This window comes from Clinocottus analis, unplaced genomic scaffold (assembly GCF_023055335.1).
Source record: "Clinocottus analis isolate CAN_PGR_092001 unplaced genomic scaffold, fCliAna1.0.p SCAF_17, whole genome shotgun sequence".
Lineage (NCBI taxonomy): Eukaryota > Metazoa > Chordata > Actinopteri > Perciformes > Cottidae > Clinocottus > Clinocottus analis.
Window position 1 is genome coordinate 6,591,115 of NW_027175898.1, and position 25,840 is coordinate 6,616,954.

Here is a 25,840-nt window from a genome sequence, read left to right on the forward strand (position 1 = left end):
GAGCTCGGTCCTCCTCCCCTGCTCCTGAGAGGAGTGTGTTCAGGCTGCTGAAGACACGGTTGCTGCTGATGCTGCTGCTGCGGGTGGAGGGTCCAGGGCATGCTCGCCTCACATCAGGTACAGTGTGTGTGTATGTGTGTGTGCGTGTGTGTGTGTATCCGTGTCTGTTTTCTAAGCTATTTGTCCATGTATTCATCATTGTGATCGCTAACTCTTTAGCTACGGGGGTGCATGTTGAGAAGATGATGATGGAGACTGAAGATGGCTTTGTGTGTTTCATAACACTCCTTAGATGATGTCGCCTCCATGACTGCAGCTAGGATGTTGTGTGTGTGTGTGTGTGTGCGTGTGTGTGTGTGTGTGTGTGTGTGTGTGTGTGTGTGTGTGTGTGTGTGTGTGTGTGATGTTTGTGGTTCAGGCTGTAGCCACATTCAGAGAATGGCAACATCATATTTTACATCAATGGGAGGTTTACTAGTCACCATTAGCCTTCCCTCTCTGACTGGTAATACAATTGTGTAACGTAAACCCACAATTGCATATTATTTAATGATTCTATTTATACAATATGGGTCAGCAAAGAACGCATTTGCCTCTTAGAAATAATTTACTTCATGATAATATAAGTGTGAGGGTTGATGTCAGTGTGTCCACAGTGTAGCACATATTTTTGTGATTATATATAAGATTTGGGTGTGCACACCAGTGTAATCTTTAGGTTTCCACCAACCTCTCCAGATACAACTCCATGTAAATTACCTGAGACACGTGACTATACGCCTCATTGCTTCCTGTCATCTTGGACGTTTGCAACTCTTTCCATTCACCAGAAATGGTCGGCAGACTCGGCACACGCTTGTATCCACTTCCTGTGCTGGAGTTTAACTCTTTGTTTCCACTGGCTCAGATGACGATGCTTTGCCTCAAAGACCTGAGCCTGGGAGTCACAGGCGGCAGACGCACGCCGAGCCGAGTGACACCAGACAGAGATGTGTCCTGTTGTTGATGAGACAGGGGAGCAAAGGTGAGTCCCAAAAACACTCCGTCAGAGCTGCCGTATGATTCACTTCCAGCGACTTAAGTTTCAGTTTCAATTTCTAATTCAAAAAGACAGCTTGTGTAGCTTGACTTTCTACCATGTCTGAATTAAGTCCAGCTCAATCAGCAGTCATGTCTAACTTTCTATGCTGTGTTTAGGCCCATCTGGTCCAAAACAAGGCAGCGATGGCAAAGAGAGATTATCTGGTGGAGGCGGCCAAGCAGATCCGCATGGCACTGGACAGCGAGGTCAATGAGGATTATGAGGCCGCCTTCAGTTACTATAAGAACGGGGTGGACTTGCTGCTGAATGGGGTTCAGCGTAAGTGGAAAGCATCTGGTCTTACACATAACTATTTATGGCACATCATAGTGTGACTGGGGAATTTGAAGAGGCGTGTTTGCACAAGACATGTGATCTGAACATGTGGGACAGAATAAAAAACAGGAAGTAACAAATTAAAGGTCGAACACAAATGTCCTTGCGGGCCAGACATTTTCCGCATAGTGTAACCATTACGCTGTGTGTAACTAATCATTATCCTAAATAAAAGCTTAGGTTCAGTCAGTCTTGTCTGGTTCCAGTGTTTGTCTTTTCTAATAGAGCCTAACTTTTTTACAGTGGACCCAAACAAGGAGCGTCGGGAGGCTGTGAAGAGGAAGACAACCCAATATCTAAAGAGAGCTGAAGAAATCTTCATAACACATCTGCAGGACAACTTGGGGAAGGGAAGCTCTCATTTAGGGGTAAGACGAGGACAATCATCACTCACTACCATTTACAAAAAGTACATCTTATTGTTACTCATTTGCTCTGAATGTACGGTGACTGTAATTCCGGTGGAGGGTTGAGGCATTTTCAGTGTTCTCATAAGTCTGATATTAAATAAGCATTCCTAGCTTCTACTCTTTTAGGGCTGATGAACACAAAAAAAGCTGCTTCTTATGTTGCTTCTTATATTAGATGAAACATTCGGTGCCTTTCTGTCTCACACTAAGACTTATTCATCTCAAACTCTGTGGGGAACATGTCCCGGTTGCTTTGTGCTTTATTGTTCTGTCGCTGACATCCTGTGTGGCCCTCATCACCAGGGTTACAGCAGCCTGAGATTTCGTCCAATCAGACACTTGAGTTCACCTGTGGAGGATCTGGAGATGTGCAAAGTGGTGGGGGTGACTGATAAAGTAAGAGTGTAACGCCGACTGCCGCTGTGCGTCTGTATCAGTGATGGCTTTGTGTAGTGGCACTCATTGATGTTATACTATGTTTTAATTCCAAAGGTTCTGATTGTCCAAAGTATGGTCAACAAGGAGACATTTGTTGTTAAGGTGAGTATTTAGTTTCTCTCCACGAATATATTAATAATAATATTAACTTTATGTATATAGCACCTTTAAAAACAGAGTTTACAAAGAGCTCAACAGAGAAGCAAAGTATAGTCATAGATAACGTCAATACTAGTAGAAAAGAAAAGAAGAAGAAAAAGGCAATGAATACAACAACAAAAAACAACGAAAAAGAGCAAATAGAATAGAAAACAAACAAATAAATAAAATAAACTAATAAAAACAGGGGAACAAAATGACTGCATTAAAGGACATAAAAGGACAACATCACTTAAAAGCAATTTTTTAAAAATGGGTTTTATACATTAAAGGAAATCATTCCTTCCTCCTGTGTAATAATACATTAATAAATTAAGACAGGTCCATATGTCCACATATAGTCTAGCCACTGAAAGTGGAGATGTTTTGGGGGTTGTTGCCGGGCAGGAAGCCAGTACTTATATCCTGAGGCAGGCCAGTTGACGGGAGCGCTCTGCATCCTGTCTTTCTGAGTATCATCCAGCATTGATCTGCTTGAAAGCTCTCACCCTTTTAGTCAGTGAAGTGCACCTCAGATATCAGTGACCACAGAGACATGGTTACAGACAGACAGTAATCTCTAAACAGGCCATTTTTTTCTTCTTTTAACATTTTCTGGTTAAGTACCCTGTTTTCGTCACATTAATATGTGCATTTTCTAAAAACATTAGTCATTATGTACGTATGTGCGTGTTCTTGCAGAGTCTGATGAAGTCGAGCTGGGAGAGCAGGGATCAGCCGACCATCATTCCTCAGGGGGTGCCATACATGGTGAAGCTGCTAAGATACTACGTCAGCGAGGATGCTGTGTACCTGCATCTTGAGCATGTCAAAGGTGAGCTGTTGACAACTGCTCTGTCCTCAGCGCTGTTGGGACACTGTTTGGTGGAATTTAAGAGGTGAATTAGCTCCAATGTCTGATCCAGTGTTTCTTCCCCTTTTGTCCCAGGTGGGAGGCTCTTCTCCAAGCTGCACAAGCTGAGGAACGAGAAGGCCAAGGAACACCCAGACTGCTTCGCTTCTGGCCAACCCACCATCAAGCTGAAGACCAGCTACACCTCACCCACAATCAGCACAGACTACCAGCACAACAGCAGCGGGAGTGCAGGAGTGATTCCGGATAAATTAAGCGATGAGAGCCCCGACACAGACTTCCCCACCTCATGGGACGAGACTCAGCAGCGACTGGAGAGCTGCGGGACTCACTCCTACATCGAGGAGACGGGTTGTCTGCAGAACACACGCTCCGCAGCATCGTTTTATAACAAGCTCGATCGGCTAACTCTGACTTCAGGCCCGGTGAGGACCCGCATTCATCCACCAGCTCCCAGTTTGTGTTTGCACTCGGGTCAAACTCAGGAACAGCCTGCTCTTCCTCTCGCCTGCTCTCGTGTCAGTCAAGCTCTCGATGTCATGTCAGAACTCCATAAAAATAAAGCTGCATTGGGACTAACAGAGTGCAGCTCTGAGTTTGAAGTGGCCTGGAAAGTTGCAGATCCAGTTCATAACTGCGTACAAATGAACCCCTATGCAGTGACCGACAGTCATTTCAATAGCACGCTAGGACAAACACCACCTCACACAAATCAGACCTCATTTGCCAAAGTGGGATCACCAAACAGTGAAACTAACGGTTTGAGTTCATCCCCTGCCATTTTGCATCTTCCTCTCCATTGCCAAACTCAGATCCGTGGCAGGGCATCATGGGAAACCAATGGCTCACACCTAGGATCTGTTGTGATGGGAAACTCTGCAGATGTGGTGACTGACTCGAAGAGAGACGGCAGCAGTCCCACCACAGAGGAGAGCAATGGCATGGTGGTCATAAGGAGCACAGACAGAGCGGTATTTTCTGACCACACAGACGCCTCAGAACGTTCCGGCCCTTTCTCTGCTTCCCTCTGCCACGGCATTGCAGGGAAACAGGGGGCGTTTTCAGGGACCCCCTTGGCCCTCTCACGGGTGAAAGAGGAAACACATTCTGGTGGGACAAGAGAAGGTGTGGAGGAGGCCTGCGAATTGCTGTGTCCCGGAGAGAAGGTGGCATTGGGAAAAGAGCAATCCTTTGTGGGCTGGTTGTCCTCCGGCACGACTGGAGCCTCGTCCCACAGGGGGGACGAGGATGTGGATGATTTCCTTAAATCAGAAGGATCGGACAGGCAGTTGGAAGACCAGATCATAGAGGTGGATGGCTGGTGCCACCTGCCTCGGCTCCCCGTGAAGTCCTCCATGCCTACAGGTAAGGCCGTGCCGACCTGCTGGGGGCTTCCAGAGGCAGAGGTGCGCGTCTGGGGGGCTCAGATTCTGCTGGCCCTGGAGAGTCTTCATCAGCAAGGTGTGCGGTGTCGGGACCTCAACCCTAAAAACGTTCTGCTCACTAGCAACGGTGAGTACATGAAATACCTGCGTGAGATTGCTTGTGGAAACCTGCAGTACTTTAGATTTTGATCAAATGCAATGTTTTCACAGGAAAGGTGTGTTTGACTTTTTTCGGACAGTGGAGTGAGGTTCAGTCAGAGATCAGCTACAAAGCCATGGAGCAGATGTACTGTGCACCAGGTAAAGATATGCATTACTGTTAGCCGTGGTTGTTCCCTGGTGTAATCTGCCCTCTGGTGGCAGGATTAAGTCGAGCCACTTTGCGCTGAAGAAAAGGTCAAGCACTACACATTGCATGGGAAAATTAAGATATTGCAGCAACAATTTCAATAAATGTTCTGGATGAAAGCGTCTAAACTCTTATTGCCTGTTGTATGTTGACAGAAATCGGGGGGGTGTCCAGGCTTACGGAGGCTTGTGATTGGTGGAGCCTTGGGGCTTTGTTGTTTGAACTCTTAACAGGAATGGTAAGTGAAGACTCCACAAGCGCGTAGACCAACAGAGTCAAAATCTGCAACTTTGTGGCACTGGGGTCAAGGTTTCTCACACTCTCTGCTCACTGTGCCTCCAGCCTCTGTGGCAGCTCCATCCCGCAGGAATCCATTCTCACACCCAGCTGATCATCCCCAACCACCTGAGCGCTGCAGCTGCATCTCTGCTAACAGAGGTTAGAGCTAAGGCTTAGGGCAAGGGCTTCTGTTCTAAATGTTATGCTCAGTGTCCTTAAATTGTAACACTCACACACAAATGGTGTGATTTAATTTCACGCTCTCCATTTTGCCGCTTCGCAGCTGCTCCAGTTCGACGCTGGCTATCGCTTGGGTTCTGGAGGCGGAGGCGTGAGTGACATCAAGTGTCATCCCTTCTTCAGCAGTGTCTCCTGGAAAGCTTTGAGCTGCTAGCAGGTGCAGCTGCCTCACCTCTGACTCCTCGGTTCTGCATCGGAGTCGATGACTCCTCGTGTGGACAAAGTGGACACTGCACCAGATTTCTTGTTCTCTTTGTTTCCCAAAGAAAAAAATCTCAATAAACTGAAACATGAACATAACAGGTGAACCATGTTGATTCTAAAACGTTACATTAATTTATTATGTATATTTACATTTTACAGTATCCATGCATTTTATCACCATGCATGAAAAAACTGACATATTAGAGTAAATTCTGACTATTACAATTGTTTGGACTGTCCACCAGTAAATTCTGTAAAATAACAAGAACATCAGGCAATAAATTGTTCCCTTTTCTCCATCCCGAGTATTTTATTCACTGGCGGTGTGCAATTACTCAGAGAAAACAAGGTCCCAAAAAGGACTGAGACAAAGACCAATCTAGGTTTATCTCTGTGGCATGAGACTATAATTCAAAAGGTAGTAACTTTTTCAGTCTTATTAGTTCTCAAACATTGTTCAACAACCCACTGACAAGTTAAAAGGAAAAGTCTGAATAAATGAGGAGAGGAACAAGAAAATGCTTCCATTCAAGGTGTACTGCATGATAAGCGGTGAACCTACAGCAGCGTAGTGAGAGTTAACAAGTAACTTAGTGGTGGTTCTTTTAATCCGTCACCCATCTGTGCGTTACAAGTGGTAAGCTGCCCTTCTACTCCTGTACATTTAGCTACACTGTCAATATGAGAGCACAACAACAAACAAACAAAAGCTATCGTCGAGTATTGCAGCTTTTATTGTTTAAAACTTTTTTCTTAAATAGTCTTCTTTTACAGCATAAAGAGAATTTTCCTCATTTCCTGTGAAATAGATGGCATAAACCTCAAGAGATTTCTTCACTTAGGACTTCATTTTAGAGCATAGTGTTTTATGGTTTCTGGCCCAACATGAGTTCATTGTTCTTCTCTCAACCAAAATAATAAAATGATACTATGCAGTTTATCTTTATGTTGGTCATTCACCTCACAATACATTGAGATTGTAGAAAATGACCCATGCTGCATGAGTAATAGAATATATACTTTTTTGATCTAGAGACCAGCACCACTGACACCCCTGACCTCAACATTTTCCCACAGCAGCATCAACCCTGTTGTCACTGCCAGCCTTACAACTGTCCAATGCATAACTCAACTGTTCTCAAAAATGCCTTTTTTTAAAAATAGTTAACCAAAACAATAACTGCAGTTACGTGTTCATCAGCTGGGTACAGCCAGCGTTTATGTGTTGTGGTTGAGTTGGTTGGGCCTGGAGTGCTCAAGGATTTACATGTCGAGGAGCAGCACCCTGGGGTCCTCCACCACAGACTTAATCTTGCGCAGGAAAAGGACGGCCTCTCTCCCATCGATCAGACGGTGGTCGTATGTTAGGGCAACATACATCATGGGACGGATCTCCACCTAAACCAGAGGAAAGGAGGCAACGCATACATGATTACAAGCATGCACGTGATGAAAACGCTATAACTAAATTGTTACAAAGGTAACAATTTATGTCAGATTTCACAAACAATCAACTTATTTTTAAAAGCAAAAGTATTCATTACATTATTCTTAAATTAATATTATTTTGTGTACTTTATGTATTTGCATGTTTAACATTCAGCAAACAAACCTTGCCACCGACTGCTACAGGCCTGTCAAAGATGCCATGCATGCCTAAAATAGCAGACTGCGGGGGGTTGATTATAGGTGTGCCGAACATGGACCCAAACACGCCGCCATTACTGATGGTGAAAGTTCCTCCGTCCATGTCCTCAATAGCCAGCTCATTCTTACGGGCCTACGAACACAAATCCATCAAACAATGAGCAACTCTCAAGATAAGAGTCTTTCTCAAGTGTAACAAACCAAGAATGAATAACTACAATCACAACTCCAAATGTGACATTTTATGCACTATAAAAAGTAAAAAAAAGTTAAATTACCTTTTCTCCCAACATATTAATAGTCTTCTCAATGTCAGTAAAATTCATTCCCTCTACGCTTCGGATGACAGGAACCACCAGACCCTGAGAGAGAAGTTAAATGACTGAATGTTCTGCCCTTCACACTCCAGACAAGTGGGCCATCAAGCACTTACATTGAGCATTACAGTATAAATGCACTTGTGTCACCTTTGGCGTTGCCACAGCCACACTGATGTCGACGTAGTCCCTGTACACAATCTCTTTGGTTGTGTCATCAATTACTGAAAAACACAAATTAAGTTTGAACATTGAAAACAAAAATATGTAGACGGGTTAAAACTGTGAACCATCACTACAATATCAATTTCCTTTTAATGTGTGCCATTTCTTGCTACACGCAAGCAAATTGCTGTGGAAGATAAAACCTACAAACTATTTTAGATTTGTAAAAGCTTGCAAAACAGACACGACCCCCACTCTTCATTGTGGTCTATCTAAATAGGTCAGGGTGGTCTAAAGGCAGTAAATAAGTCAGTGTTGGTTTTGAGGTTTTGGCAGTGAAATGCACTGAAACTTAAATCCTTTTCTTCACCACAGACTCTTGCAATGACTTGTGCCCGTGCGTGCAAAGACAGTCAAACTGACACCACAAGGTGACGTTTCTCAGTTCGTCGAGGTCTATACCGGCATTAACAGCAGGTTGGTCGGCCAGAGCGTAGGCAGCAGCCTTCACAAATGCAGACATGAAGCCCAACTTGATGTTGTGCTTTTTCAGGAAGGCATCCTTGTAAGTCTTCCTCATCTCTGTGATGTTGCTGCAAGAAAATAAATAAATGCAGAGCTCAAAAAACATTTCAGGATACTGAACTTTGGTAGTTATGAAATTAAGTATATTTTGAAAGAAAAAGTAAATTTGTGGGTCTAAAAGACTAGCAATATCTGGGGATTGTAATATACATTCATACAAAACATGTGAGATACAGAGCTGCTTATTGTAGGAAATAGTCTTTTTTTATTTTATTTTTTTAAGTAGTCTGTAATACCGATGAATCACTGAAATTCAATAGGCCAATCATGTGAAACGATAGCTTCGGACAGATGAACTGAGCTGGTTACCGCTTTATCATACAAATGTTTTTATGAGTGATCATTGAAAAACATTTATGGCATTTATTAACTTCATGAAAATAGTTTATCATACAATGTAACCATGTTATGAAAGATACACTCTACAGAAAAGAAAAATGCAGTATGTCTTTTTATGTCTATAAAAGAATGCTGTCACAATCGCGGTGAATTAAAGCTATTGAAATTGGCCCTCTAATCGTTTCATCATTGCTCATTTTTCTCGTGTATCTCTCTTTTTAATTGTTTGTTTTCCTGTCTCTAACCCTGTTGAAGCTCTAGGGTTTCTCCGCTAACATAATTAGCCCCTCCCAAGACACAGACTCTCCGAGAAAGGAGAGAAGAAGCGATAAAAATCTTCACTTTCTGGAGCCTGTAAATCTTATTGGGCTGTCATAAAAGCCCATATCGGTTGAGGCAGCTCTTCCACTCAGAGCGCAGGTCTCTGTGGGCCCCTACAGATGCTCCAGCCTCCTGCTCTGACGAGCTCCTTCGGCTCCAGATGAGCCCTAGCATGGGAAGTCTTGCTCCAGACCATCAATGTCAATCTAATTAGGATACATAGAAAACCCTGAATAGCCGAAAGCCGACACCACACATTTGCGGGGAAAAGAAATCCTCAAAGTGTCCTCTTTAGCACAGGGGGCAAGTGCAGACAATAACATTTCCTTGTAAATTAATAAAACCCGTTTTAACAATTCTTATCTTCGTTTTAGATGGCATTACGACCAAATATTTACATTCCAGTGTTTAAGAGGATATTAGGTTTCAAAAAGCTTTTCCTATTTGGCAGTTTCCAATCTATAACCATTTGTGCAAGTGTTGCTCTGGCCTTTAACATACAGTAAGTATACGACGCATTGCTTACAAACATGTTTATTGGTATTTAAACAGATTTGTTGCCCTACACTCTATAAGGTCCGTTTTTTTCCTTGAATGGTTTCAATTTCTTCGTGTTAATGCAGCGGAGCCCATTTCACATTTGATTTCTAGAATAGCATTGAGGGCTTAATAATGTAGGTCAACTAATTTTGAATTTCCTACCTCATATCGACCTCATTAAAGGTAGTCAACATAGCGCAGGTGTTTTGGGCTTCCTTCAGTCTCTGGGTAATTCTAAGCCTCATGCGGTTCATCTTAACCTGAAACGGAAAAAAAATAATCATCAGATTCAGTAAACAGCCTGCAACTCTTACTTTACAAAACCATTAAACAAATCCAAAAAACGTCAGATATCTTATTTTAGTGTTGCGGTGATCTTTGAACTCTACCCTGCTCTCGGTCCTGGCTCCTTTAACCCCTCCCTCAGCTTGAGCCACTGGGGCAGCGGCAGTGGGTTTGATGGCTGAAACTAGGAGAAGGACATAAAGAAGCAGTTAATATCGGGACACATTGGTTCAGTGGAACGGGTGGAAGCCTCTGTCTGCAATGATTAATCATGTAAGCTGGAGGTCAAGAGCACAGATGTCACGCAAAACAGTTCTCACATGACACAGACCGTCTGTCTCAGGACAACTAACCTGGTTTGGTGTCCATAGCATGTGCTGGCACAGGTGGCACAGGGGGCATTGTGGTGGGAATGGGGCCCACAGCTGAGGGGGCAGGAGGAGCAGCAGAAGGTGGTGGAGGGGCTGCAGCGGCCGGGGCCTCGGCTTTTGGAGCTTCTGCAGCTTTGGGAGGAGCAGCTAAAGACACAGAGGTAAACAATAAGAATATGACTGACTTAAGAGTATTATCTGAATATTACTATTTTCTATAAATATCGTAAAAATACTGAATTGAAGACCTCCTCTTCGAAGCGTAAAGAGTGCAGTTCCTGACTCGACCTTCCCTCCATCAGGGACCAGAAGCTCTTCGATCACCCCTGCAGCCGGAGCGGGAACCTGCACTGATGTCTAGAGGGGATAAATATACAGCATCAAAATAATTGTATGTTTAAAAAAATAAATGTAAATAGTTCTAGGATATTTTCTAAATTTGCCTGGTGCTTAAATAATGCATGCATTGATTCAAGTGTAAACTTAATGTCACAACTTTAATGTCGTTACACTTTTAAAAATGATCAAACTATTAAAAAAGATTGTCAGAAGAAAATGATACACGTCAGCAATGATTAGCCATTTCTATGTCTGTTACACAAGCACCAACAAATATAAATGTTTACACGGTAAATATGAATACTATGTCCTAAAATAACAACATGCCCAAATACAATGAAGGCTTTCACTTTTGTAGGCAAAGCACAACAACTACTTAGTGAATGATAGATTTGTATGATATTTACTTAGTATTACCTTATCAGTCTCAATTTCGCACACCACCTCATCCTCCTTGACGGTGTCTCCAACAGCTGCAAGTAGAAATCTATATATTATCACCGAAGTGCAAATTGACTGTTTTGTTTAATGCGGTTGCGATTTGGCATCATCTGTAACCACTTATCCTTTACAGGATATGTAATTAGTTACCTTTCTCCCACCTCACGTCTCCTTCTGTGACAGATTCGGCAAATGCCGGAGATTTGACTGTGACAACTTCATCTCCTGGAGAACAAATTTAAGTCAAATAATCTGTATGTTTTCACTTAACACATTGGTGGGTGTGCTTTATATTCAAATAAGTGCAGAAATCAACGGAATGCAGACTGAAACATACTGTGGGCTACAGATGTCCTGAAGTACTGAATTTGGAAGACGCTGGACCGGGGATCAGATTTTCTGAAAATATAAATAAAAAGAGAAATGAATAAAAATCCCCAAATTAACTAAATGCATCCCCCAAAAACATGACTGAGATTTGGCTTGTGTGTATGGAAACAGATGCAGTGCCTTGTAAAAGCGTTCAGCCCCTTTGGTGTTTTTCCTACTCTGTTGCATTACAACCTGGAATCTAAATGGATTTTGATTTTATGTAATGGAGCTACATAGAATAACGGGAATTGGTGTAGTGAATGTTTTTATTATTGTGAAAACTGAGAAGTGGAGTGTACATATGTACCCTTTGCTATGAAGACCCTAAATAAGATCTGCTGCAACCAGATACACCCGTTCTGAAAGGCCACAGAGTGTGCAACAGCACGACGCAAGCAGCACCATGAAGACCAAGGAGCGCTCCCAACAGGTCAGGGACAAAGTTCCAAAGACATTTGAAGCAGAGTGTTTGTTTTCATTTCTTAAAGCGATGGCTTTTCTTCCAGCTCCTCTTCCATAAAGCTCTTACCAGCTCTGTGGAGAGTATGCCTAAGTGGTCCAATGCACAAATACTCCAATCTTTGCTGTGGAGCTTTCCAGCTCCTTCAGGGTCGTCTTTCGTCTCTTTGTTGAATCTCTTATTAAAGCCCTCACTGCCTGGTCCTGGAGTTTGGTGGGTGAGCCTCTGTTCAGCAGGTTTGTTGTGGTGATATATTATTTGCTTATTCTAATATAAATTTTAGTATTGCACGGTGGGATGTAGTACAAAATCTATAATCCAACCCTGACCTGTTGGGAGAGTTCCTTGGTCTTAATGTTGCAGCATGTGAACATATTCTGAGATCATCTGACTCTTGGATTGCACACAGGTAGACTTAATCCAACTAAGTATGTGACTGCTGAAGGTAATTGGTAGCAACAGATCTTACTTTAGTTTCCCTGGAAAAGCAGAGAATACATAGATGGCCAAAGTGCAACGCTTCCTATCTGCAAAATGATCTAGGAAAATTGGGGTAAAGCATAGCATCCTGCAAGAAAACACGTTTTTGTTTTCGCAAAAAAGTATTTTTTTTTAAGCTAGGTTTTGCTTTTTGGCCATTGATATGCACAGACCACTTTTTATAATATATATATAACTGTTTTCCCTACGCTAATTTTGACTCTTGTGTGTAGATACATTACATCAAATCTAACAACAAAAAGGTTGTAATAAAGCAAATAGGAAAAACCACAAGGATGGTAATACATTTGCAAGGCCCAGTAGGCTAAAGACCTGGTGTTTTAATTAGTTAATTAGCATACTTACACATTGTTGTTCAAAGTGAACTGGCTAGCTGATAGAGCTGTAAGAAAATTGACATGGACAATGTGTTAACTTCTTGCAGCAGGACTATCCCAAAGCACAGACTGAGATTTAAGAAGTCATGCTTGAACAACACATACCTGCGGTGGCCCGACGAGCTAATGCATTATTCCCCTGTGACAAGATACAGTGATGATTTGCAAAACGTCTACAACTTATTAAATATGAAAAATTGTGCAGAAACATAGCTTAATGTCTGGAATATTGACATCAAGGTCAATAACTATGTCCAACAGTGAGAATACATAACAATTGGGACTGTGCATGAATGACAATAGAGTGAAGAACAGGGAGATAAGTCAGTGCTGTCGGTCAAAGGTCACTTCGAGGAGTGAGACTTTAGTCACGATCAATACATGTACCCGGCACACAGGGGGCTTTTAGTTGCACCAGTAAATGCATCACACTAACGTTACACGAACAGCTGTATTAAAGCTTAATGCTGTAACGTTAATCTGACTGACACACCGATAATTAAAACACTAACCGGAAATTCACTGATATTTTTCTTTACCGACTAATCGCTCTAGACCAAAGAAACATTAACATATCGCTTTCATGAAGTTCCCTCAAATGGTCATCTTGATTTTTCTGTAATAAACCCCAATATGACCTCAACATGACAGCTAGAAGCACGGAGCCAACCGACCCCTTAATTTAACGCTAGCTTCGTGTGACTCGCCGGCTATATTATTTAACATGGACAAGCTACTTTCTGTTGAGGGTCAAACCCCTTTACCAATCATGTGAAAAGGTGAGACCAACCCCACACAGCGGGCACTGCTTTTAACTTTAACCCTGGCTGCAACCAACCCTCGCGCAGGAAGGTGTCATACTGTCCTTGGCTTACAATGTTACGTCCTGACCGTGGCCTTCAGCTAACGCTACAGCTAGCTCAGGTAGCGCTGCACACATGGGAGTCTCGCGCGCAGCCGAAAGCCGCGAGGAGTCCCGTCGAGGGTCGCGAGGACACCGTTGTACTTGCGTGTTGCCTACCTGACGGATAGCGGAGAGGGAACGGCCAAAATTCCTAGTGAGACACCGGGAATGGGATAACATGGTGGCTGTGTGACAGCAGCCTGTCAGCGGAAGGGATCTCCGGTCACAGCGACAAGCCGGAAGAAGCGAGGAAGTAGTGTGGGAGAAACCAAGTGCCCCGAGTGGGGGGCTTAGGGGGAGTCCTCATTGTGGTCCCCTCTGAATCGTTCCAGACAACTTTAAATAGTGGTCACTGTATAAAAAAACAACAACCTCAAAATGAAGTCTTTAACCACCTTCACGGGTAATAACAGGGAATATACCATACAATTATATAATAACACATGAATAAGATAATAGACGATACGATAAGGCAATGCAGGAGGGATAACAATATAGAAACATAACAACAACAAGATAAGTTTCAACTGACAAAGCTAATAGTTTAGTTGGTTTCTATCTTTAACTTCAAATATGCACCACAGGGTTTGAAATGTATATTATTCTAAAAATATTTAGACATGTTTTTATTTTTTTATTTATTTATTTATTTTTACAATTTACATACTTATCTGTATTCAGCGTGCACTTTAGTTTTCACACTTGTCTTCTTCGCCTTTATGTGTGCTTTGTGTTTGATGCTGTGTCCGTTTCACTTCTGGGCCACTTATTGCCCGTTGGAGACAAATAAAACAACAATTTAAGGATGGTAACAGATTCGCCTATATTGATTTATGTAGGCATACATACATCATGTCTGTATACATACAGAATTATTGACCTATTCATATTTGCCAATTGCCTCTGCAATTGCTATTTTTGGTAACTCAGAAGACTTCAATCTATCAGTTTTGAAACCCACCTTTCAACCACAATGAGTAGTAGACTATCACTCCAACACCTTAACACGAATTTTCCTCCTCTTGACATTATGTGGGCGATTTGCGTCTACCTCGTTGCTTTCACATGGCCACGCCCCAGCTCCGTCTGATGCTCTCCTCTCCTCTCTTACTGTCCAACTCACAGTCTGCGCAGGCCATCAGCTCGGCAGCACGTCCCGGCGCAACAGGTAAGGTCCCGTCACCGCGCTCACTCTGTGTGTGTGAACTGTGGTTAGGCTGCAGCTCTAGAAGTGTGACTAATAAGTGCATGTCTGCAGCTAGACCTGCTTTAAAACCCATCACTTGAGTTTAGCGGTTTTTCTTCAGAGGTAGTTTTCACACTCCCACGCATGCTTTTACAACAGCTGACAACTACAATCCAACCTCTGGTGAGTTTTAATCATTATCAAGTGTTTATTCCATTTATTTAGATTTTGGATTTTTTTAGATTATGTATAAACTATACATAATAGTTCATAAATTAGTTTAACATTAAAGCAATTGGTTGTAAATTGTATGTTCTTCAGGCAGTGCACAACAGCTAATTCCTAATTGTATCTGTTATATTATAAAGGATTTTCAAACTGTAAAGAGTAAAGGACACATTGAAATTATTCCTGTCCACAACTAATCGGACAATTCAATTATCTCAAACTTTGCTTTGCGGAATAAGAGAGTTGTTTTTACATATTCTCCTAATATATTTTTGGTACTGAAAGAAGGTTTTAATTAAATTTAAAGTGAAAAATACAGATATACATGGGACTGATATAGAATCCACTAACATAGAAATAAAAAGTAAAATATGGTCTTTTCAACTCCATCTGATCCATTTGCACATACATTAATATTTTTGTACTTGCATCACAATGTGGGAAATATTCTCTGAAAAACACTTAAAAGGAATGCAACCAGTGAATCAGATAGTCAAGCTTTTTACTTTTTTACTAAGATCAGCTCTTGATCATTCCTTAAGATGACGATAGAACGAAGGTTTCATGATACATTCTCCTGTAAATAATACACAGAGCCGCTTCCTGTGCGTGGTGGTCTATTGCTTTCAGAAGCTGTAATTTACCTTTCATGAATAACGTTTGTTATTTTTGTCCTTTGTGTTATCCATTATTACAAACCCATTAAATTATACAAAAGAACACACTCTCTTTTTGAAATATATTGAGGATTTTTTTTCTCTCTTTTTTATTTAAAGAGCTTTGCATCTTGAAAATAATCTAGTGTTCTTTAGTTTTCTATATATAACTGTAATTCTGTATTTGTTTGTTAAGACAAAGTGTAATTTGAGGTTTTCTAAACAAATTTACAAAACTACCTGTGAATGTTGTATCTGTTAAATGAATCTGATCATTATTCAAGTGTATGTAATATATTTAACAAATGTAAAACATGAAGAGTGATTCCATGCCATTATCGTAACAGTTTATTTGAATGCCACTGTTCAACAATAATCATAGAGACAAAAAAGATTCAAAATGTTTCACTTTAAATTACAAAAGTCAATAAGCAATATAATACATATACACATACAGGATTTAAGAAAAATAAAGGGCTAAAGCATAACAAAATCGGTGCTCATCATCCTAACAGTGTTGCTGTTTTCTGTCTTTTCAGATTCTTGTATTTCATAGCTCTGACTGTGCAGCGTGTGAAGCTGAAAGACAGTTTCCTCAGTGAGCCTGAACCTCAGTCTTCCCAACCAGAAGATGCACAACCCCAGTGAAGGCTGCCTAGACGACGACAAACCTGATGTCATGTTGCCTTGCTTCCGCAGAAACATGTACGACGAGCCTCTGGCTTCGTACTCCAGTGGATCCATCATCTCTCAACTCCTCCGCAAGACCATCCACAGCAAGAGGGCTCTAGATGAAAGCCACTTCTACCTTTCCAGCTCCACTGCCGCTGACTCCGGTCAGGAGGACCAGTGCAGCGTCTCTTCAAAGGACAGCGCGGTGGAAGCTGCCTCTCCCAGTGGTCACGTTTCTACAGGAGCTGGTACGGAGGGGGAGCATCCCGTGCCGGACCACCTGCAGGCCAAAAGGGCCAGAGTGGAGAACATTATCAGGGTCATGGCAGGCTCTCCCAACAGCAGGCAGCATGGAGACAGTGAGAGGTCTGACACAGATGCCAGAGACACCAGAGAGGCCAGAGAAGCATACAGAGAGAACAAACGTAAGCAGCGGTTGCCTCAGCATCAGGAACACAGTGTCGGAGGACCGGCAACCAGAAGACCTGGAAGCAGCAGTAGTGACAACTGCAACACCAAGGATGAGGAGTGTCACAAGCTGAAAGAGCAGCTCCACAGCATGCAAAGGCTCCTGCGTCAGCTCCAGGAAAAGTTCCTTCAAGTTTACAACCAAGAAGACCCTGAACACCTTGACAGAGATGAGACAGAAGTCGCTGTTGAGCATGACACCCTGGCAGAAAGCACAGAGTCGCGCTATGTAAGCGCTGAAGATGAGTTTGAAAGGAAAAATAGCCGAGTGACTGCAGAGTGCAAGGACCGAATGAAAGTAGTTGGTAATTTGGCACACCAGAGAGAAAGTCAGAACCTGCAGGAAACCCTGAAGCAGGAACTCTCCAGGGCTGTGAATGACTGTGTGGACAGGGTGTTCAAGAAGGTGTCCTCCTCGGGGCTGGATCTGTCCCCCCAGCAGCGCATGTGCTCATCTCCAGAGATGCTGATCAGCGTGGGTGCGGACAGGAAGAGCCAGCAGGCCGGCTCCAACCAGGAACGGCCCCAGGACGAGGAGGCTGCAGGGAAACCCCGCTCTTTGGAGTATTACGAAAGCTCCGAGGCCCAAAGTCCACAGGACCAGACGGAGGCACTGTCACTGGTGATCCGCAAGCCGGCCCTGACCCCTCTGAGGTCCGTCACCCCCACTGTGAAGAGGCCCTATCCTGTCCACCAGACACCGTTTCAGTTCAATTACAGCACCCCTCTGCATGACAGTCAGATCCTAGAGCATCTTCTTAAGTATGGGCCCCATTCCAACTTTGGGGGTCTCCCTTGCATGCCCCCATCAATGGACAGGACCTCCCCAGATACCGTGGACCTGCCCTGGGACACCATTGCCATGAGGTCCAAGGTGACGTCCAGCCACCTCGGCCACCACCCGCGCGCCTCGTCCCTGGGGGCAGTGACGGTCGACAATCTGTGTCTCCCTCATGTCAAGATTGAGTGCGGTGAACTGCAGGGCATGGAACGAAACCCCTACATGTCACTCAACATATCCTTTCACAGAAAATAAATAGTTTGAGGCAGAGCAGCACTGCTTTTTGCCTTTTTTTGATGCAGGATTTTTTAACTATATTGCTTAATAATAATGACAAAAAAATTGAGACATATATTATTATATATGTAGCTTGAAAATGCAGTGATATATTAAAAAAAAGACTTACCTGTGTAAATACAAAATAGCTGTTATAGAATGATCTCATAATGATTATACATTTTATTATACATAAATTCATACAAGTATAAAAATATGTCTTGAAAATAGACAGAATTTGCAGTGAAAAGCTTTATGTCATATCATGATATTCTGCACTAAGTCCCTTAAAGCAGGGTTTGTTCGATAATATCTCATATATACTATATTTGGCTTTTATTTTAGAACAAACTCCTTATATTTTAGCTCTTCTATTTGAACAATGGCTGGTTGAGGTTCATTGCAGCATGGGCAGTTCCAGTAACAAACTTCAAGGAGAATTTTTTCTTTGATCTTGCTAACCCCATAGAAAATTATAGCGTCTTCTTTAATCCGAGCAGAGTAATGACTTTAAGTTTAGAAAAAGACAAATAAAAAGGAATACAAGGCTTTGATAAGAATTGCCAGGAACAAAAGCCAATTTTTCAAAGGCAGAGAAAGCATCGGTTTCTGTTTCAGGAAGCGTCGTTTTTTCTGACTTGAAAAGGTGCAGGATCTATTTCTCCATCATCAGAGTGATAGGGGTGCATCTAAAAGGTCACATCTGAGTGCTGGTGAAAACCAAAAGTGCCTTCCAACCATAACACTTGAGCTCTTGTCTTGAGCATTTGTTGTTGGATACCTTTGTCAGAGTGTATGATTGAAATAGAGTGCAAGATAACAGTTTTTTAGTCTCATAGGAACCCAAAGAAAACAACAAGTTGTTATATTCAATGGGGAAAATGTGGGATTTATTTCAGTGTGTGTTTGCTTATTCACATCAAATAATATCTACATTGTGTCATTCTTCATCATTCGTTAAGTCAAATTTGTATAGTAAATTATCCTAAAATAGTCACATAAGTGTTCAATATTGTGGATTCTCTTGTCGCGACGCATCAGATAGGATTATTATGTGTTGCCTCTCAGGATTTGCTTTATCTCTACAGAGCAAAGAGCTCTGCTTCTCTTTGAACAATACCCCATAAATCTTTCATCCCAACTTCTATATTTCAAAGGTATACGGCTTCCCTAATAAATGTATGGCGTGGTGACCTGATACGGAAATATTATGACCTAAGGCATAGTGCACTACAGAGAAAATGCTCCTGAGCATCTTCAGTGCATAGGGGGAAGCTTGAGAAGGTGTTGAATTTATTAAACTTGCCAATACAGGAAATATATGTTGACATGTTACAATATTTCTTTTATATATAACACTAACTGAAAAAATAATGTAGAAAACATATTATTTGTGACTTTTTATTTATGACTTTTGTGAGATTTTACACAAGTTCCAATTGCAGGATTTCTTTTTTTCTTCAGGGGGGAAAAAATATAGCAACATATGTCTTCTTTAAATCAACTTAATTATATCAGAAAATCAGCTCCTTTTTTCAAAACATTTCAAAACAAGCTGTCTTAACTGCCAGGCATGAAGTGCTTCGCTCTCTAATTAAAAATCCCTAATCTAATTCGTAATTCTGTTTTGCCAATAAGCACATGTTAGGGTCATTATTGACTCCCTGGTTAATGCCGAGCTGTTCTTTAGGGAAATTCAATTTAGCTGAAGATTGAGGCAACACAATACTCTGGTCTGCTATCACTTTGCAAAGGACTTTATGCTGTGTGTTGTATTTAATTGCTAGGGTTTTTTTTTGCCTTAACTTAAATGTGAACATCCAGGAGGGCCTCACCCCGAGCCATCTGAAGAAGGCAAAGCTAATGTTCTTCTACACTCGCTACCCCAGCTCCAATGTGCTCAAAACATTCTTCCCTGATGTCAAGGTAATTTAATTTTGTACATATAAATACATCTCACTTTTTATTTAACATGTCAAAACAACCTGCAGGATTGTTTGTCCTGCGTTTAACTCCCCGGTGTCTACTTGTCAGTGTGTGTTTGCCACGGAAAAATCAGCAGTGTGTCGGAGGAGAGAAACAAAAACGCAGAGGGTTTAAATAACAAAGCCACTGAGCTGCTAGTATGTCCTGGGGGCAGAGGGAGATACAGGGGCATTCTCTCTTTAAAAAAGCCACTCCAGTCAGCAAATGGAGTGACAAAGGACTCTGTAGGCAAGGCATTGCTATTGAGTGTCAACAGAGAGTTGGTATTAGACTTGTGCGGCAGCAACCAGGCGGCGATGAGCTGGCCCTAAACACAACATCCTGTGTGTTTTGGCCTTGGGCTCGTGTCATGCCTCCTCTTCTATCTCCTCTTTTTGTCTTCTCTCTTGTCTCCCTCTCTGTCTCCTGTTGTGAGCTCTTCTCATTCATCCTATTTATCTCTGCTTCCTTCTTTTTAGTAGGAACAGTACATCCTTTCTGCTTATGTTTCAAACTCCCACTCGTACTTCCTCTCCTGCCTCCCCTCCAGTTCCCTCTTGAGTTTCTCTTCCATCTCCTCTCCTATCTTCTCTCCTTCCACCGCGGCCCTGGGTCTCTGAGCCAGTGCGGGCCCCTGCCTCTCAATCTGCTCTGACCCCGGGGGTCAGGGGGGAGGATGCTGTTGCTGCAGCCCGGCGAACGTCTCCTCCTTGCTTACAATCCTGTGGTGGGAAGTGGCACTGAACAAAAGAGCACCTAATCCCAGTGTCTGATTCCATCCTATCACCCCGAGTCAATGAGAGGGAAGCTTCCTTCTGTCCTTATGCTGCCGCTTTCTCACCCACCACACCAGAGAGAAGAAGCGTCTTTGATGCCTGCCCAGCCCTTAGGCATTTTTTCTGTCTTTCTGGATGAGGAGATAGAATAACAAGACTAATGTCAAGACTGAGTTTAGACATACAGAGCCCTGACAGATGTTTTTTCACCCCGGACATTGGTGGGAAAAGCTCAGAGCAATTAATGTCGCATAGAGTGACAGACCATTTGGTGGCATTTTGCCCTACAGGTACCACATGATGGGTTTCAGTCAATTATTGAAAAGAGGGCTAATGCCAAAGCATCAGACGGCCATTTAATTTTTAATTGAAAAGCATTCATATTTTTTAATTTTGGTATGCCCTAATTGAAGTCTGAAATTGAATTGCATATTTCATTTATCCTAAAAAGGATGATCCCTGCTTTCATTTCCCTTCTTCACAGAGAGCTCAAAGGTCAGAAAAGCACTTTTTGGAGCTGCCCAGGATTCATTGCTCTGCTCAAGGACAATCCATTTGAACAGATTATTGTCGCTGCAGATACATCTATGAGTTTGTCAGTCTGCTACAAAACTTATAGATGCTATATGTTTTTTCTCTCCAGTTCAACCGCTGCATCACCTCTCAGCTGATCAAGTGGTTCAGTAACTTCAGGGAGTTCTACTACATCCAGATGGAGAAGTTTGCCCGCCAGGCCATCGTTGACGGCATCAGTGATGTCAAAGACATGACAGTCAGCAGGGACTCAGAGCTGTTCCGGGCACTGAACATGCACTACAATAAAGCCAATGACTTCCACGTAAGTGTCACTCACTAGTCATACCTCCTCTATGTGGCAGTGTGCACTGTTTGTGTCAAGATAATTCTACCTAGCTTATGTTTTGTCAAAAGAGTTCCTGCTCTCAGTGTACACTGTGCAACAAATAAATAAGGTTTCCTTAAATTAAAAGAGAATATTTGCAGTTCTAGTCTTCTTCCATTGTGGTTTAATCCACCAAAATATACTCATATTAGACATTTTTGTTATACTTGTTACATTGACCTTTCTGGGAAATGTGCTTATTTGTTTTCTGATGAGATTGTTATATTCTCATTTCTGTCGGTTCAATATGAAGCCACAGCCACAAGCTGATAAGCTTAGTTTAGCATAAAGACTGGAAACAGGGGGAAATAGCAGCGTAGCTTTGTCCAAAGGTAACAAAATCCATCTACCAGCACCTCTATAACTTCTCATTAATATGAAATGTATCTATTTATTATTTAATCTGAGCAGTTGCCTGCAAACATGTTAAATTCTTGTTTCATACTTACACATCAAATGAGACATAAACCGTTACATCGGGGGTTCTGCTGAAGTATGTTCTCCTGTCAGCACGTATGTCCGTGTGCTGCGCTGACCTGTGTGTCACACCGCACCTGTGGCTGGCCAGCCTTTACAGACATTATCTAAACTCCAGAGTGATGCTTTATCAAACTGTGGGAAGAGGAAGCCGCAAAATCCCACTAAAACAACTCAGGATTAGAGGACCAGTACGCCTGAGCGAGACTGAGATTGCTACTGATGCGGAATGCTGAGAAAGACGCTGTGGATTCCGAGGGAGAAGGCCGTTTGGTGGGAAAGGGACGGCACCGTTTTCTTTACCTTGGGACCAAGACATTCCTTTCCCAGGGATGCTTTTGTGGCAGGAGATGAGGGGAAAGAAAAATAACGTGTGCCAACAACTGTTGTGTTAACTGGTCAGTGGATGGGAAACAAGGGCTGCAGGGCGGGTTTTCTCCCAGCATCACTTGCATCTGATGTGTTTTTATGGACCCTGCTGTAGTTATAGGTCACTGCCATTACTCACAATCACAAGTTTATACCTAAAGCTAAACGTAGCAAGTCTTATAGCAAATTATTTTAATCTCCCATACTCCTGGTGGGATTCACGTTGATGTTTTGTTGACCGGCCCTGGCGGGTTGGTTGGAATCCATGTAAAGAACAACTCATGAGTAGCGAGTTTAGGTTCAAGAAAACAAGACTTGCTAATCAAAGAGGCATCGAAATGAAAGCTAATGATTGCGGCATTGCATTTATTGTATGTGTGCAGAGAACAAAGACATGAGCTCCCTTTCATCAGTTAGAGTGTTTGAAGAATTGCGCTACAGGTCTTCAAGACCGATTGTTCAGTATGCTTGTAACACGGCATCACACAAAGCACTTTATCTGTCATTAGAATATGATTTTAACTGGATTGATTTCACTCATGGATTTTTACTTTTTCCCTCTTTTACAGGTTCCTGACAGATTCATGGAGGTTTCTGAGATCACATTGCATGAGTTTTACAGTGCCATTTCTGCAGCCAAAGATTCAGACCCCTCTTGGAAAAAGGCCATATACAAGGTGATCTGCAAACTGGACAGTGACGTCCCGGATGAATTCAAGACATCTTCCTATTTATAGGCTGAAGTGGATCATTACAACAGTGAAGGAATTGGAGTTAGTCGCTAACAATTCCAGATTTTTTTTTCATCCTTTCTTGTAGTGCATTTTAGTGAGGTGAAATGTAGATGTTGGATAATTCATAATTTTGTAGATCTGTAAAAACACGGACACATCCATTTTAAGTATTAATAAGCTATATAGACTGAAATGCTGTATGTTCTACTTTTACAAACAATCAATTATTCTGAAATGTTAATGCTCCTGTGGTTTATTCTATGGTTAAATGTTTACTTGTATTATCTGCCTCAACACATTTAGAAAGTTACTGCGTTTGTAGGTGTATGAACATGTATTATCACGAAACTAGAGCGTAGCCTGATTTCGCTGAACTGGAAGAGCATTTTTTGGCAATTACTATCAGTATTAGTTTGCTTTTCATTTCATTTCAGAGCTGTGTGTGTTGTTTAAATGTACATGTGCTGCTGTTTCATGTTGCATAGTTTTCTATAATCATGTTGTAAATGTTTAGCTCCCCAGAATGTGCATGTGGAAAAAAAACAAGTGACTGTTGTGGGTTTTATTATGATGTATAAATGGTCATGTAAAGTACAATCATTTTCAGATATTTCATTCACAGACACTGTATTGGATGATTATTAAAATTAAAGATGCACTAAATTATAATATACACATGGTATGGTTTCTTTGGAGATGCTTTCACATGTTTTACCATTCAAACAAGACACACACCAGGTAAACGTTTTGATTTTAGTTGTAAAAGTTGAACTCTCCCTCTGAAAATACTATGAGCCACTGCCATGCCCCTAAGGTGCCTCTAATCCACGTCCAGCAGCCAGCGGTTAAATGTCCCCCAAACTATGCTGTTCACATTGTTCACCGAAGCCAATTCAAGTCAACTTTCTAAGGCCTGCATTCATTGTGTGGCTGGTGCGGATGCGGACAACTGCCATGTCTTAAAAACAGCCACAATGCATTCCCTCCTCATGACTAACGCTCGAGGTGACCTCATATCACAATTGTGCCACCAAAGCAAAATTCCACAAACCCGTTGACTCTTTCTTCCAGGCACCAACTCAAAGCGCGCCGATCACAAACAAGCACACGCAAGCACACATGCAAGTATGGTGATGTCAGAAAAATCTCAGACGAGCTATTTTGGATGCCTTGGGCTGAATAAAAAACTGAAAATCACAGCAATAAATGAAATGTGATAAATTCAATTCAATTCAATGCCAATTGTATAGTTCACTATTGATGTTTTTAGCAAATCAAAAGTTTTATTGTGTGTTTGCAGTTGACGTTAACAAAAGCAACAAGGTGCCTTTGAAATAAAGAGAATAAAGACAGGAACGCACAACCGCGCTGACCACTTTTTAAACGTACATTGTTTCTTATCACTAGACACATAGTCAGTGTGCAAAACCAAACATTTAATAGGAAAAGCAATTAGGCACCCAAGCACCAATTACATCAGAAATGATAACATTAAGGAAATTAAAACATTAGTTGAATTGGTTGATGACAAAGACTGGAGACAATAAACCTCACTAATCTTTTAATAGATATTTCTTTTCAATTAGATCTGTCTTCTTCAGTAAATTGATTTATATTCTCTACTCAATTAAAATGCCTCTGGTTGAACCAAAGTGCTTTGCTCAAATTAATTTGTTGTGTAACATTTTCTAAACAAGACTTGGTAACCTCGAATATAATGAAAGAAAACAAAGAAAATACCTTCAGTTTGTTCAAATGCCTCTGGCTGACAAGGCTTCAACTTAAACGGTGCGATATGAAATTATTTTCTGTACGGTCAAAGATAAAACTCAGCATGCTCTGTAATGAAGATGAAATGAAAAGCGAAAGGCTGAAACAAAAACACAGTGTTGGAACAGATGCTTTGTGTCACGCTTTTAACCTCTTTAAAATGAACATTTAAATGAAATTGTTTTTAAGGAAGCTGTAGTTTTCTCAGTCGCACGCTGAAAGAGACTGAATCAATTGGACATGAACAGAAAAGAGTAACAGCATCATCTAGTGAATCTCTGCTGTAGTACACACAGCTCGGCCGGCCTCCCACTCAAACGGACTCATCTCTCACAGTGAAAGTGCAATACAATACTCTTTGGTGTAAACAAACTGTTTTACATTTTAGCCAATCACTATTATTCTTTTAAAATGAAATCAACTCTTTAAAAAATCCACTAAAGCTACTAAATACGCAGCATCAGATTCAGCCGTGTACAAAAGTCTCCACACAGAGGTGCACTTGTCACTGTGTGGAGACTGAACTGCTGCTTCTTCAACACCGCTCAGTTTTTTTCCTCACAGCGAGGCGCTCAGGGAAGCGGAAACGGTGAAATCTTTATTATTATTATTATTATTATTATTATTATTATTATTATTATTATTATTATTATTATTATTATTATTATTATCATCATCGTATTTTATGCATTTGAGGTTTTAAAAAAAAAGCGTGACTGATAATGTGTGCAGTCAATGTATGTGTGTAATTAATAGGAAATGAGCTAGTGTCTCCGTAACCCGGTCCTGGAGAGACTAAGGCAGGATCAAACACCCCTGAGCTGGAGACAAAGGCAGCTGGGGGACCGGGGGCATTGGGACAGTTCCTCTGTTTAATCTCCTG

At 41.8% G+C, this 25,840-nt stretch overlaps 3 protein-coding genes across 3 annotated transcripts; 2 read left to right on the forward strand and 1 right to left on the reverse strand.

The window, feature by feature from the left end:
- The first annotated feature begins 34 nt into the window (after positions 1-34).
- Positions 35-6,013, forward strand: rps6kl1 (ribosomal protein S6 kinase-like 1). Its single transcript, XM_068580459.1, has 12 exons — positions 35-117; positions 908-1,024; positions 1,198-1,360; positions 1,661-1,785; positions 2,131-2,223; positions 2,320-2,367; positions 3,106-3,238; positions 3,353-4,789; positions 4,873-4,962; positions 5,167-5,249; positions 5,354-5,449; positions 5,574-6,013. Exons 3-12 carry the CDS (start codon positions 1,225-1,227, stop codon positions 5,682-5,684), a joined length of 2,352 nt encoding a protein of 783 aa, XP_068436560.1. The 5' UTR covers positions 35-117; positions 908-1,024; positions 1,198-1,224; the 3' UTR covers positions 5,685-6,013.
- dlst (dihydrolipoamide S-succinyltransferase) lies at positions 5,853-13,923 on the reverse strand. The gene is made up of 15 exons (XM_068580460.1): positions 13,816-13,923; positions 12,900-12,933; positions 12,763-12,799; positions 11,422-11,483; positions 11,235-11,309; positions 11,061-11,116; positions 10,553-10,661; positions 10,287-10,451; positions 10,038-10,117; positions 9,811-9,908; positions 8,326-8,456; positions 7,849-7,922; positions 7,660-7,743; positions 7,347-7,514; positions 5,853-7,132 (listed from the first exon to the last, which is right to left on the reverse strand). The coding sequence occupies exons 1-15, from the start codon at positions 13,876-13,878 to the stop codon at positions 6,998-7,000; spliced, it is 1,371 nt and encodes a 456-aa protein (XP_068436561.1). The 5' UTR covers positions 13,879-13,923; the 3' UTR covers positions 5,853-6,997.
- A 2,476-nt stretch (positions 13,924-16,399) lies between these two features.
- On the forward strand, positions 16,400-23,190 carry prox2 (prospero homeobox 2). The gene is made up of 4 exons (XM_068581041.1): positions 16,400-17,923; positions 19,784-19,891; positions 21,350-21,544; positions 23,023-23,190. The coding sequence occupies exons 1-4, from the start codon at positions 16,400-16,402 to the stop codon at positions 23,188-23,190; spliced, it is 1,995 nt and encodes a 664-aa protein (XP_068437142.1).
- The last annotated feature ends 2,650 nt before the right edge of the window (positions 23,191-25,840 follow it).

Excerpts from the sequence above, each read along its gene's own strand:
- prox2 (XM_068581041.1), top strand. The coding sequence starts at position 16,400 with ATGCACAACCCCAGTGAAGGCTGCCTAGACGACGACAAACCTGATGTC. Across the intron at positions 17,924-19,783 it reads ACCCCTACATGTCACTCAAC|ATCCAGGAGGGCCTCACCCC; the intron begins ATATCCTTTCAC and ends TTAAATGTGAAC. Across the intron at positions 19,892-21,349 it reads CATTCTTCCCTGATGTCAAG|TTCAACCGCTGCATCACCTC; the intron begins GTAATTTAATTT and ends TTTTCTCTCCAG.
- rps6kl1 (XM_068580459.1), top strand. The coding sequence starts at position 1,225 with ATGGCAAAGAGAGATTATCTGGTGGAGGCGGCCAAGCAGATCCGCATG. Across the intron at positions 1,786-2,130 it reads AGGGAAGCTCTCATTTAGGG|GGTTACAGCAGCCTGAGATT; the intron begins GTAAGACGAGGA and ends CCTCATCACCAG. Across the intron at positions 4,790-4,872 it reads CGTTCTGCTCACTAGCAACG|GAAAGGTGTGTTTGACTTTT; the intron begins GTGAGTACATGA and ends ATGTTTTCACAG.
- dlst (XM_068580460.1), bottom strand. The coding sequence starts at position 13,878 with ATGTTATCCCATTCCCGGTGTCTCACTAGGAATTTTGGCCGTTCCCTC. Across the intron at positions 7,515-7,659 it reads TTAATATGTTGGGAGAAAAG|GCCCGTAAGAATGAGCTGGC; the intron begins GTAATTTAACTT and ends TTGTGTTCGTAG. Across the intron at positions 7,133-7,346 it reads CTGTAGCAGTCGGTGGCAAG|GTGGAGATCCGTCCCATGAT; the intron begins GTTTGTTTGCTG and ends CCTCTGGTTTAG.